At 43.2% G+C, this 14635-nt stretch overlaps 1 protein-coding gene across 1 annotated transcript in view; it reads left to right on the top strand.

Annotated features, from left to right (window-relative positions):
- The first annotated feature begins 7818 nt into the window (after positions 1-7818).
- LOC115321748 (7-dehydrocholesterol reductase) overlaps positions 7819-14635 on the top strand; it is a 105508-nt gene continuing 98691 nt past the window's right edge. Inside the window, exon 1 of the mRNA XM_040498550.2 lies at positions 7819-7988. Coding sequence (XP_040354484.1) covers positions 7896-7988 — 93 coding nt within the window. The 5' untranslated portion in view covers positions 7819-7895. The remainder of the gene's footprint in view (positions 7989-14635) is intronic.

Below are 14635 nucleotides of genomic sequence, written 5' to 3'. Positions count from 1 at the left end.
TGTATAGCAGGTAGTTGGCATCTCCCCTCTTAATCCTCCCCTCCTCCTCCTTCCTCCCTCCTCTTTTCTCTTCCTTCCTCAGCCCCATTCCTCCTACCCCTCCTCCCCTCCTCTTCCCTCCTTCTCTTCTCCTCCTGCTCCTGTCTCCTCTTCCCTCATCCCTCCTCCGCCTGCCTCCTCCTCCTCCTCCCTCCTCCTCCGTGACGGTCGTTACGTCACTCGTGAACCTCGTGACGTCCCACATGGCGTCAAGTGTGACGTCATTAGGGGAAACGTCCCATAATGCAACGCGCGCGTTACTCGTGACCTTCGTGACGTCACACGTGACTATCGTGTGATATTATTATGGGAAACGTCCCATAATGCAACCCGTGCTTACGCCGACGGCGACGGCGACTCCGCTCAAGCCAAAAACTGGCGCCTAAGAGCTGCGCTCTAAAAAATATGTGCACTGGTGTTGAGTACCATGGGATTGTTGCATTGATCTCCTAACTTTGCGACATTATACAACAGGCGGAGGGTTTCTAAACGTGCTAAACATTTCTTCTCTCGTTTTGAAACGTCCACATACTATAGGGTTGCTTATCTATATAAAATATGCATTATAATATAGCGCAGAGCCCAATGAACATTTTCCTGGTACGTGAAGCGAAACGTCATTGCCCAAGTTGATCATTTTGCTAACCTCGTGATCTATTGCAATATAATTTCGGGCTATTCATTTAACGTTTGCATACACGCGAAGCCAATAAGAAAGTCACGAGCTATTTTTCAAGCAGCTATCTGAGAATCATATAATATAACAAGATTAATTATTTTGCTTATAATGAAACAATACATTTTATGGAACTTTTTTTTTTAGGAAAAGGGGGGAGGGGAAAGCTAGTGTAGGCGCCCGTCAGGAGTAAGTCGCACGTCTACTTTTTGTTAGTGTACTCCGAGACTTTTTTTTTTCTATTCACTTGAAGAATTGACGCTAACTCAAGATATAATGAACGAATATTTAAAAGCCCTTTGCGTTTCTTCAAATTACGAGTGTATTTATGAGGGCCTGTTCTGTTTCTACCATTAAAAAATATAATTCTGATGACCACTTGACTTTGCTTTAACTCAAGGCGCACATAGGTCTTCAGCTGCCCTGCGGCATATATCTTACGCTGCAGCTCATCTCAAGGTGTTTTCCCCTGAGTGTTTCACACAAATAAAATGTGCACTTATCAATGTGCCTGTTTTATATCGTTAATAGGCAACGAAATAAAATGTACTGTTTTGTTGCATCGCCACCGGTCTTTTCCTTTTGAGCCAGCAGGAAAAGAAACAGCGCTGTGTAAACCGTCGCTTCTACATCAGATCGTTTTTGTAGCGATTTTTCCTCCACAATCTTCCGTCTCTGCGAAATTCAAACCGAAGTTTTGAATTTCCGGTGCTTTCGAATATCACACGACACCGCCCTCTTTGGTTTTCCTCGACCATTACACAGGCAACTTACGCAAACTTACATTGCTGGCTTGTGCTCAAAATAATAAACTTTTTTTTTTTTTTGGCGTACGTTAGATTTGCAGTGGTTCTCAATAGGGAGTCCGTGAAGGCATTCTAGGCTTCCGCTAAGCCCTGCGTCATCGGTCAAGCCCGACAATAAAAGTTGCTTTTTTTTAATAGAGAAACGGTCCAATTTTTTGTGAGTTTGTCCTTTTTACACTAGCCCTGAGTGGTATATATATATATATATATATATATATATATATATATATATATATATATATATATATATATATATATATATATATATATATATATATATATATATATATGTAGGGTGTTTTTTATTCTTACACATTTGTTTAAACAAAAAACGTGAAAGCTACACTAATGCGGTTTGTGCAGGTGGGTTATACGGCCATGCGGACATTATGTGAGTGGCTAATATTTGCGATAAGTCGGCTAATTAATTAACATTCGGTAATTAACTTTTTAGCCAAGGAGTGGACTGTCGTTTTTTCAGCTTATCCGGAGTGCCATATTTCACTCCATCTCTTTTCCTTACTTTTTACGCTACATCAATATAACTTTTTGGGGACACTCTCGACATATGCCTTTTTTATGCAAATTAAGTGTCTAGGTCATAACATTCTGAATGTAAGTTTTTTTATTTGTCAAACCACCTCTCTGCGACGATATTTGACGAAGTTCAGCAAGCTGCGCTGTCTGACCTACTCAACATATGTTTAGGACATTTACATCACCGTAAAGCTCTAGTTAAGCTTTTTTCTTTTGAGTATAATTTAAATATTGTGCAATAGATATATCATGCGGTATATGTGCCTGAAGAACGGATATTCCGAAAAAAACTAGCAAGTTTGGAGTCGATTTTCTAAACAAACCCACCTTTTTTTAGTTTTTATTCAGAGTTAGGTAGTATAGTAGACTATCAGGAACTACCAACAGAAATTGTATTATAATGTTTGTAACGCCACTATTAGACACTGACAACCCCCCAAAAAATTTTCGTTTTTTGCCAGGCGCTTTATTATGGTGTCGGAGGACTCCCCGATTAATATTTTGCAGCAGAGTAGGATACATTTTTAATAACGCTGTGGCTAGCGTTACATCCGGACGGAGCACTGAAGCGCGTATACCTAACCCTCGCCCCCGCCCGACTCTCTCTCCCTGGTGAACCTAGGGAAGGCAGAGATTTGGACGTAACTTGGGTTACGTCGGACGTAACACTACATACTAGGTTTTAATAAAGCCAAAAGACGCAACTGCTCGAAACCGAAACCGAAACCCCTGCACGGAGGTCGGAGAAGTGGAGAGGAGAGAGTGAGTGGCAGAAGTCACGTAACTGCACCCGACCGTGCGCTTTTTTTTTTTTTTTTTTCCTCTGCGTAGCAGATTACATGCGTGGCGGCGTAGCACGAACTGTTTGCCGTGCGATTCTTTCGCAGTTATGTTTGTTCCGCGCGCTGTTCTGTACGTCAAGATGAGTTGTTTTGTTCATTGAGGAGTTGGAGATGAGTAGTGAGTGCCCGTGGTAAATTTCTGTAATCGGCTCCGAAAAGAATACAGTTAAGATGTTGCGTGAAGAGCTAGCTCACATGTCCTGCGTCTGAAAAAAGTGTTATTCTGCGACAGAATTTCCGAAAGATCAACGGGATCGGGGCGAATGGCTGGCTGCAATTCCTGTAGAACATCTACGGGCACCTCGGAAAGCGGACGCTACCTGATTTATATGCTCCTTGCATTTTGTGGAAACTGATTATATTGAGTTCGGAGGTGTCAAAAAGGAAATCCCATACCATTTAGTTCAGCGACGTTTTGTCCACAAGATTTGTTTGTTATTGTTTTGTTTGTTTCTTCAGTGATAATTGTAAAAAAAAAAAAAAGAAATGCAAACATCGCCAAATGTCCGAAAAAAGAAAAAAAAGTACGGTTTCAACAGGGATCGAACCCGGTGCTGCCGCGTGTGAAGCGGACGCCTTTCCGCTGAGTTACTGGGGAACTCCCGCCTCAGTAATAATGCAGCCAGTAAACTGTAAGTTTGAAAGTTTGCTGCCGATTTTTTTCCAGCGAAAGCACACCCGGGTCTAAGTCGAACCACCACGTGTTCACGACATTCGCACCTAGTAAAAAAATCGTACGCGTGCATATTCAACTCGAAGTGCACACTTCGTGCGGTGCTTGATGTTTCCGCGAGCGGTGTCTTCAACCACGAGAAAGGAGCGACGGCTCGGTGACGTCTTCGTGCGAAGCGGCTTGGTGGTTGGGCGTGTCGTACGGGATGAATACTTCTTCTTTTGATCAGTCCCAAATTTCTCTTTTAAAAGCAGACAGAATTCGCCGGTACCACGAACGACAGTTCTGAAGTAGAGGCCCCACGCCCGTCGTCCACTGCCATCGCCGTCCCCGCGAATCCCACAATACGTGAAACGACGCACGCACAGAATGCTTACGGTTTTCTGAGCAACTTTTTTTTCAATCAACGTATTTGCAGCTTTTTAGAAGCTAAAAAAATTGTTTTCATATTTTTTTTTTCTATTTTTAATATTGTGTCTTTGCCTTCTGTGACACACGACTTTGATTAAATTTGGTGGTCGCGTCGAAACCTTAGAAAACGGCCCATGACCACGGAAAAGAGAGTGAGCGAGACTTGAGCCGGCCAGTTCTTGATGGGCGGTTTTCGGGCAGAAAGAAACCGAATTCCGAGCCGCAAATTGTGTTCTGGGTAGTTGGGCTCTCATATGTCATGTACAACTAAAAACCTCGGCGAGCATAAATACCCTGTCACAGTCCCTTTAAGACTCGAATCTCGTGGTATGAGCATTTTGTACGGGACTTCGCACAGGCGCTCTGCTGAGGAAAATTTTGGCCTATGTAAGGTTTTCTACTTACCGTTATCAGTTACCCCAATATCCAACCATAAATATTACTAAAATTTAGACTAGTGTACTTAAAAAAGGTTACTTAGAAGTCCGTATCCCCAAGTGCGGGCACCAGCGCTTACTTCCTCTCAATACGGGGGAATGCAGATCGTTAGAGAATTCCTCTGGGGCTTTTGCCTTTCGGCTTTGAGTTTGAAATACCGAACTTGATATGCAATTGTTATATTTTCTTATATCAAACAGATATGCAATCCATATACATATAGGCGGTTTCGTCTCAACTCAGGCACAAATTTGGGGTCTAAATTTTAATTTTGACTAATAAAATATATGTTTTGGTGAAATCCCTTCTGTGACAGGGAGTGCAAACCGCAAGTTCGGGCGATTTTTTGCTTTCGAGTTGTGGACATTTTAAGCAGCCGAGGCGCAAACTGACCTTTTTCAGTAGTGCAGTGTAACTTTTTTGGGCCAGTCTCAGCATAGAAATTATTTATGTTCAATCATTTTATCGTGAATATTTATCTTCACGTTTGTTTTAAATATTGCCAAAGGGTGTCCCTTTGACAATATTTGTCAAAGTTTGATCAGCTCTTCCGTGTGACCTATTTAATATCCTAACATATTTAGTATTTTCAGAAAGCTAGGAGTATACTCTTCCTTTTGATAACAAATTTCACACTGTGTGAAAAAGAGAAAGGGCAGTGTATTCAAATCAAGGACTATTTGAAAATATTAGCAAATTAGAGGTCCATTTTCTAAAAAAAAAAAAAAAAACTTTTATTTGGCTGATTTTTTTTCTCTGGCTAGCAATTGCAGTGCTTTATAAGGTATTATAAATAGAAAATGTAATATTTTGTCTGTATGGCAGCTATAACAGCTGGAAATCTGATTTTCTTTGACTGTTTTGTCAGTAAATCAACTTACTCGCAAAAATGCAATAACTCAAAATTGGCGCCTTTTATTTTTTTAATAGATACCTGTGAACACACTTATTCTATAATAAATATTTGAACGCGATTATTTATATGAAACACATTTTAGAAAATTTGTCAATATCACGTTTTTGGACGATATTTGTGAAAGTTTACCAGCTCTTCCGTGTGGCTTATAAGAGGAGTATTGACATATTGAGTATTTTCAGAAAGCTTACTCTTTCTAATGGTAACAAATTTGATGTTGCGTGTAACAGAGAAAGGAGAGTATTTTTTCGTGAAGCAAGAACTGTTTCAGAAATGTTGCGAATTGAAGGTCTGCTCAGCAGAGCGCCTGTGCGAAGTCCCGTTCAAAACTCTCACAGCACAAGATTCGAGTCATTTTAGCGGTCATACAAAAAATATATTACAATTTCTGCTGGTAGTTCTTATAGACTATTCTATTACCCAACTCTGAATAAAAAATAAAAAAAATCAAAGGATGGGTTTAAAAAAAAAAAATCGACTCCAATCTTGCTATTTTTTTTAAATATCCGTTTTTCAGGCACATGTAGCGCATTATATATTTATTGCACAATATTGAGATTATACTCAAAAGAAAGAACTTAATTGGTGCGTTACGGTGATGTAAAGATCATATAAATATGTTGATTAGGTCAGACAGCACAGTTTGCTCAACGTCGTCAAATATCGTCACAGAGAGGCGGTTTGACAAACAGAAAAAAATACATTAAGAATTTTATGACCTAGACGCTTAATTAGCATAAAAAAGCATATGTCGAAAGTGTACCTAAAGAGTTATATTGAGGTACCGTAAGAAGAAAGGGAAAGGTATGGAGTGAAATATGGCACCCCCGATAAGCTGGAAAAATGGCAGTTTTTACCTTGGCCGCTTCAACGTTCCATAACTTGAGAATACAAAATCCGACGAACTTGCCCTTTACGTCTTCGTTAATTATAGGAATTGCCCGGTAACATGTATTAAAAAAATAAAAAAATTCTACCCAAAAGGTGTGCCTGAGTTGAGATGAAATCAACCATATATATTAATAGAGGGTGCTTCTTCTTTAGCTTTACAGATTTGGTTGAAAAAGAGCCGGAAACGCTACACTTATGCAACTTTTGGAGCTGAGTTATACGGTCAGGGGGACATCATGTGGGTGGCTAATCTTTCCGATAAGTCGGCTAATGAATTATAATTTGTTATTAACTTATTAATTAGTGAAAATTTACAGATGGTTCCAATTAGGAACTTATTGAGCGTCATCGAAAACCACTAAATCAACTCTTTTTAGAAAGACTTGAAGCTCGTGGGAAACTCGGGTGCGCACCAAAGTTACCACTCGTGCAGAAGGCACAAAACTAGCAGTCGCGGAACGCGAGGATAATCTAATCGTCCACGTTCTGCAACCGCTAGCTTTGTAGCTGCTCGACGAGTGGTAGCTTTAGGGCACTACTACGCTTGTCACGCGCTCAAAGCTTTTGGGGAAATTTCTGATTTAGTGGTTTTCGATGACGCTCAGAAAGTTTCTAATTGGAACAATATGTCCAATTTTACTATTACAAAGTTAATTAACGAATTTTCATTAAATAGCAGACTGGTCGTTACGATTAGCCCCCTATATTTTGTCTCCCTGGCCGTATAACTCACCTGAACAAACTTCATAAGGGATATTTCACGGCTTTTTTTTAAACAAATCTCTAAAGCTTAAAAAACAACCTATATAAAGATAAGAAGAGAGAAATAAGAGAAAGATAGCTTCTTTTTTTTTTATTGACAGAAAGTGATAATTTCTTTAGCACAGGACAGGTAACACCCCGGCGAGACGCGGTATTAGGTGACAGGTTTTGGGTTGATAAACTTAAATCAGACGACCCCCACAGACGTCATATCTATCCAATTCTTCCTTAAAGGGAAACTGAAGCGGTTCTCTATTTGAGAAAAAACATTTCAATGGCCTTTATTCTGCCTCCAGGATCAGGAATATCAAGATTATTTTTCAATCTGGTGCACGGAGGCTTCAGAAATTAATTTTTAAAGTACCGCCGAAGCCCCTCCTTCCCGGGGTGTGACGTCACACTAGGAGCCTTCGGAATATCTACTCTCGCGCATCTTCAGCGCCTGTCAAAGCTATGCACGCGCACTCTTGCTATTTTCAGAAAGGTCAGAAAGAGACGTCACGACTGGTGTCAGTGCGGGGAAATATACCTGGCAAGCTTGCCGTTGCACGCGCTGAACACACCAGCGACACGCGCTTGGCGGCCCGAAGATCCTAGTATGACGTCACGACTGGTCGAATCTTTTTTCGCTTTTTCTCGCTTTTAGTTGCATCTTCAGGGAAAACAAAAGTGATATTCAGATTCACGGGATAAAAATACGCCAGAATTCACCTCTAACTCGTTTTTTTCAAGAAGTGTTTCAGCTTCCCTTTAACAAGGGAAATATTCGGATGGCACGCTTATTGTTCTCGACGTACGGAAAACAATTCTCTTGAAGGCGACGTGCCGATAGTGTCACTTCTGTAGCGATAAAAATAAAGAATGATAAAACCATTTTCGCGAAGTGCTTGCCAATATCTCGAAAATGAAGTGGTGTGTCGTATTGAATATCTTCATATTTTTGACCCGCGGTTTGTACACAGCTACTGAACGCACTTCTGAGCGGAACCATCGAAAGGTGAGATGCATTATTTCTTCGCTCCCGGATCTCTCTTGATTTTGGCGCATTTTGTTTTCCTTTAAACGCCACCTATCTTATGCCAAACTGAGAGGACGTGATACCTGATTACAAACTGGGAATTCCGTTAGCAGTTTTGCAAATTAAAATAATAAAACGTGCCACGAACCTTGACGACGCCAATATACTCGGTTTTGCTCCTAGTCTTAGCGCAGCCGACACTATATCCACCGATGGTGTCAATCATACAGCGCCACCTACGCATTGTCTCGGCGCGTGTCGTCTTGATGTGTTTAAAATATCACCGCTTAAACCGGACACGCGCAGTGAATGCGCCACGATCGTGCGCTCTTTTCTGTGCGTGATTCGACTAGTCCGTGATGGTAAATAAACAGGGCCGACGAGCCCCTTGACGATGGACGTTTGGCGCCGCTTGATCGGCTACATTGCTTCATAGCGAACGCTTCACTTGATCATAGAGCTTGAGACGGCTATAGCTTCTGTGAGATGACCTAAAACATGGTGGTACGGTTTCGCGAATAGCGGAAAGTTCGCAGGTTGTTAAAAATGAATTACGAGACGAAATGTCCAACGAGTCTGATTGTCCAACGAGACGGAAGATCCAATCATGGATATTCAGGCTCGTTGAACATTCAGTCGCGGTTGGATCTTTCGTCTCGTTGTACATTCCGACTCAATGGGATCTTTCGTCTCGTTGGACATTCAGGCATGTTGGACATTCCGTCTCGCCAGTCACGTGTTAGAATAAGATGCCTTGTTAAATATACGGAGTTGTGTTCATATTTAATCCGCGTTCCTAGAGACATTGCCGCATTTTTGCCATACTAATATGTCGTCCCACTGAAGCCGACGTTGACGGACCGACAGAGAAGCATAGAGCAGACACAAGTATTCTCATTTCATCTATAGGAAGGCATAATGGTTAGTTCGCTGAGTGCCGATGCGCAGCTACGTACCCATCGGTAAATATGTCCATTGTACGACGCCAAACGCTCCTTTGATTAGACAGTTGAAACGTTTCGAATGTTTCGATGACATAGGTCAGCCAATTTGAAATATGTAGTAGGGATGCAGTGTCCGGGTGTTTTAGTGCATGGCAGTTAGGGACGTCTATGAAAGCCGCGCTTCAGATCCAAGGAATTTATAGTTGGGTCCACCGTCCCTGCCCGTTTCAATCAATAGATTAGATGCATACGGAGACCCGAATTGTAAACACGTCCGCCCGCCAGCGCCACTGACTATGCGCAGAGTCAATATTTAAAATTTTTGAAAGGAGCTTTGGGAGCTGTTGGTGCGAGGCATCAGCAGTTCGCACACGCGTAATTTCCCACTAATAAAAAAATATAGATATATTTTTTTTTATATAAAATCTCCATCTAAGGCGCGTATAAATGCACAGGGGTGAGGGGCTGGGGGTGTGACCCGAGAGTACATGAGTAAATGCAGAACAATTGTGTGAATTCGCCACATTTGTATTTTTGTTCGTTTATCTTTGGAACAGACAACTACTCACTGTACACTGCAGTTGTCAGTAGTTTACATGCGCAGGCACTCCCAGCCAGTAGGTTGGTACGTCACAGACTGGAGGGAAAATTCTAGTATCACGCAGTACGCACTTCTTTTTCTGCTTGTGACATGCATAGTGGTTTTTAGAAGCCCAACTAATTTGACTTGCTTCTGAAAGCACTCCGAAGCTCGCAATCCTGTCGAGGTGGTTGATGACGTTTTGATACGTGGGAGCTTGACTGCTGATAAAGGACGCGAACGCATCCATCTCGGCGTGCAGCAGAAGATTCACACCGGGATGTTCCAGTAGCCTGCATCCTGTGAGAATATAACAATAGATCGTTTCACGTGGCTTTCTGTTCTTCTAGGGTAAGCGTATTGCACCGTGAATCCGGCCTATTCGTTGATATTTCATTGGTATCTGAAAAACATGGAACAAGAAGAATTGTTCGAATCGGGCTATTCGCCAAAGGCCAATTCGCAGAATGGAGAATGGGGCGAAAGTGCCCGTTTATCGAACTGTCGAAAAGAGTTGATTATGGTGGGGTGTGTAGATAGCCGCAGACAGGGGGGTCAATAATGAGACTCTTTTTCTTAAAAAGAAAAGTAGAACAAATGCAGCTCTCAGAATTTACAAAGGTCCGATAGTGAATCGTACCCGGGTCGTGCAAAATTAAAAAAAAAAAAAATCGGGTTCTACATGAATATGTTCACTCGCGACTCTAGCATAATGGGTCTGGAAAGAGATAGCGAGGTGTTGACCTCCTGATCCTGTGGTCATATGTCCACTTGTAATGTGCGCATATGAATAAATCGCGGTCGCACTGTCGCAGCGGGTGTTTGAAATAGTTATAACCAGTTGAAATCCGGTTGCAGCCTCGGTATCGTATACCTGGGCGCGTATCGGTGCGACTGCTGCATGGCACCTGACCAGAAAAGGTAGAGCAAAAACGACGGAAGCCAATCTTAAAGGTATTGTATTCATTATTAAAATTACCTACTTGTTGCTTAACATACGGTTCACTGCGACATCACTCGCTTTGATGACCGAAGCGTACGAAACAAATCGTGTACAATCACCGGACGAAAGCTCACCGCTTTAGGACATATCGTGTGGTATTTTATTACTGATCTTTATATGAGGAACGAATCTTTGTTTCTGGAGACCGAGATGTCCAATAAAAAATGCCTTAAACATTCAACTTCGTTTTGTAAAAAAAAAAAAAAAAATCGACAATTTAGTGTAATTACACATACTACACCGACTTGACCTAACAATAATACTAACAATTTATTCAGGCATTATTCTCCCATGCGGGGGACACCTATAAGGAAAATACAGCATTTCGTACATCACGGAAAGAAGGCTGTGGCTGGGGATGAACACAATTAATGATTCTAAGATCTCTCGTGGACCCCACGTTTGTTTCCGCGCCAAAGTTACGACCTTCTAAAAAGCAAACGCGTGACCGATTGTCAATGGTCAACGAGCTCGGTCTTTGATCTTTTAGCATGTGTGACCTTTTCCACGTTATTTTTTTAATTATACAAATTATTTTATATTTATATATATAAAAATAACAATAAATGTATTGTTTTTTTGTGTTTTTTTATGAAGTCTACAAAATACACGAGCACAATTTTGTCTGGGGCAACGTCAGCGGGACAAGCTCAGCGGCATACCAAACTAGCCGTGCATCGAAAAGCCCGGTACCAAAACGACCACGTACCGAAACGACCGCATACCGAGATCTCCGCACCGGAACGTCCAGTTCCCCATTTCATCGAACGCATTTTTCACTGCTGTAACTATCAGTAATCCTACCATTCGAAAAAAGAAATATCTTCTAAATTCTATGCAAGGTTCATTCCACAGCCGTTGGATATTCAAAGTCGTTGGACATTCCGTCTCGGTTGGATCTTTCGTCTCGTTGGACATTCAGGCACGTTGGACATTCGGTCTCTATTGGACCTTTCGTCTCGTTGGACATACAGACTCGATGGACATTCCGTCTCGATTGGATCTCTCGTCTCGTTGTACATTCCGTCTCGCCCGTCACGTGACCGATAGGACATTCAGGCCCGTTGGACATTCAGGCTCGTTGGACATTCAGTCTCGTTGGACATTCAGGCCACAAGCGTTAAAGATGTACCACCGATTTCTTCGACTTCATTAAATTCTTGCCGATTGGAATGTTTTTTTTTTTTTTTAACTAGACGGAAAAAAAAAAGAAAAGCACGCAGTTTTGTAGACAGCTTTGAGACATTATTATATGAAATCGCGCGACTGCATCGTAGCGCGTAGTGTTCGCAGCATACGATCCTGTACTTCTCTCTCTCTCTCTTGAGAGAGAAAGAACGAATCACGAAAGGTGTGCCGGAGATGACGTATTTGGCGGACGACAGCGCCGGATGACTGACGAAAACTTTGAAATAAAACTTGTCGACGCTTAAGAAGTTCGAATAGAAAAAAAAAAATCCTAAAAACCTAATGACTCGAGTTTGCCTTTGTGAAAGAACATATAATCTTACCGTCGTACCAAGCACCTAGCTCTGTAATCGTACTAGCGTTCAAACAATTTCAAGGTGAAATGCAAAATCATGAACCAACTTGCCCGCCAAAAGGTGTTCCTTTAAACTATTAGCTTTCGTTAATTTTGAAGTTTCTTGGTTTCTATACTCAGTATAATTTTTCAATGGAGTATTTGAAACCGATCAGATTCATTTTTCAGTAACGTGTACACCCGCAGGCGATATGAAGGTGAACGGCGGACCGTCGACCGGTGCGTGCAATCAGCACCATGACGCGGCTGCCCTGGCGGCTAGCTTTCTTGTCGCTCGCTTCGCCGAGATTAAGCGGTTAGATTGAGCGCTGTTCTCAGCTCTGATGGTATTACCCGCAGAAAGCGTGAAAGTGGGTTTCGATTTCGACATCGCTTTTTCTGGGCGTTATGCTCCCGCCATTGCCGGCAAATGATTTGCACATTGCGCGTGAACTATAGCGGACGTTCTTCGGCATGGTTTATCAGTGACGCAACCGCCTTTTTCATTCATGAGTGAACGCTATACTTCGTTTCAGCTTAGGGCCGAGCGCAGCCTATGTTATGAGCCGAAGGGCCAATCATGGAGCGCAAAAAGCGTAGCGTCATGGCGTGCTCTCTTCGTTTTATAGAGCTAGCCGGCAGAGGAGCACGCACAGAGAACTGGCGAATACCAACTGGCCCTATCAACTGCAGAAAGCACGCCATGACGTTGTGCCTCTTTCGTTGTTTGGTTGGCCCTTCGATACCTAACATCGGCCGCGCTCGGACCGAAGCTGAAACAAAGTATAATAACTGCAAACGCTAATAAATGTTCTTTTTAAGAAACCGAAAGGATACGTTACTTTTTTATTTGTTCCGCAGCTTTCCGGTTTAGCACATATCACACACAAAAAAATACATCACATTGTCTACCGATAGCGTCTGAAAGGCTCCTTCCGCAATCCTAACGCTTTCTGTGGAGAGTAGAAGCAGAGCTGAGAACAGCGCTCGATCCAAGCGCTTAAAGGAGCTGTGCAACGATTTTAACGTTGAAAGAAATGGCATCTTCTGCTTTTGATATTGTTCACCTTGTCACAAATGACAAAAAACACCCCTCCTTTCATCGAAATGTTGCGACTCCGCCGCGTAATAGCGAGGCCAAACTTAGAAGATTCCCCGACCTACAGCCGCGAGCGGCAGCCATGAGAAGCACCCGGCGTGACGTCAATGGGGAATCTTGTAGAAAGATAGCAAGTTGTGCGAATACCTGCTCGATAAAAGGTAATTCTTTTATAAATCTTGTCGTTCCAACATCGACAAAGCCATCGACAAAGCTTTTATTATACGGAGTTCTAGTGGCGCCATCTAACCTAGGTCCACAAAACCGTCAGCTCTGTCTGCTACCGTGAACAGCCGCCAGAAGCCGGAGAGGAGGGGGACAGGGCCGGACGGGTATGGCCGGACACGGATAAGGCTTTCCTCCTTTCACCATATTGTTTGCGCGGCGCCCTCCAGCACGTGGTCACGCGGTTGCGACCGGATGAGTTCTCGCTGCTCAATGATGGCTCTAAATAGAGCACTTTTCCGGAAACCCACGCCCACCGCATCAACGTCACTGCGCACGTGACCCGGAAGACGGCGTACGAGTTGAGAGGCGGCAAAAACCTGGATCTTTTATTTTTTATTTTTTTAAATAGGGTGTTCAGGCAAAATCTGTTTTCTGTAGTTTACTTCAGAAGGGTCAGCATCAACCTCCACAATCATTCAAGCAAAGCCCTGAATTGTTGCACAGCTCCTTGAGGAGGATATCTCAGTAGAATTCCATCTCCGATAGCAACGTTTCCATAATCCTGATGGCACTGGGGAGAAAGCCTTTGCACTCACCTTCTTACGCAATATATAGTTCTATTTTCCAAGCAAGAACAAAGAAAAAGTTTGTCTTTTTTTCCGGTTATCATCGGACGGCTTGACCCTGAAAGTCCCCCACTTAACCCACCCCCATCCCGTCCCCTGCCCTGCAAACTGCAAGAATGGCTTTTAGAGCGCAAGTCTTAGGGGCCCGTTTCCGGCTTGAGCGGCGTCGCCGTCGCCGTCGGCGTCGGCGTAACCGCGAGGTCACGTGACACCCTAGGTCACGTGACCCCTTGAGGTCACGTGACCCACCCAGGTGTGATGATGTGGGAGAACCAACGATGAGGAAAACAACGTGCGCGAAAACTGAGTTGGACTGAGCAACACTGTGAACTGAGTAAAAGACAAAAAGGTTCAAGGCAAGAGTGGGATAAACGGAAAAAAACGAAGACGACGACGAGAAGGGAAGAGGGGCCACGAGCTCGTGCCTGGAAAAAAGAGAAGGGCGGGCACGACACGGAACCCGGCTCAACAGCGGTGGTCCCGGCAGCCAAGGAGGAGCCCGGACGGACGAGTCCAGGCCCGTGGGGCTTTCACCCAAGCTCGCTGAGAAGCCTCCGCCTGTGCCTAGCAAGCAGCTGAACATTCCCTGGACAAGACGAACGCCATGCCTACGTCGACGTACACCACCGGGCCGTAAGCGGATGCGGCGAACTGAACTCTGTATATATAGCCACACCATTGTTT

Source organism: Ixodes scapularis, unplaced genomic scaffold (genome assembly GCF_016920785.2).
Source record: "Ixodes scapularis isolate PalLabHiFi unplaced genomic scaffold, ASM1692078v2 PGA_scaffold2__306_contigs__length_199485367, whole genome shotgun sequence".
Lineage (NCBI taxonomy): Eukaryota > Metazoa > Arthropoda > Arachnida > Ixodida > Ixodidae > Ixodes > Ixodes scapularis.
The sequence above is the reverse complement of the archived record's forward strand: the minus strand, read 5'-3'. Positions and strand labels throughout refer to the sequence as shown.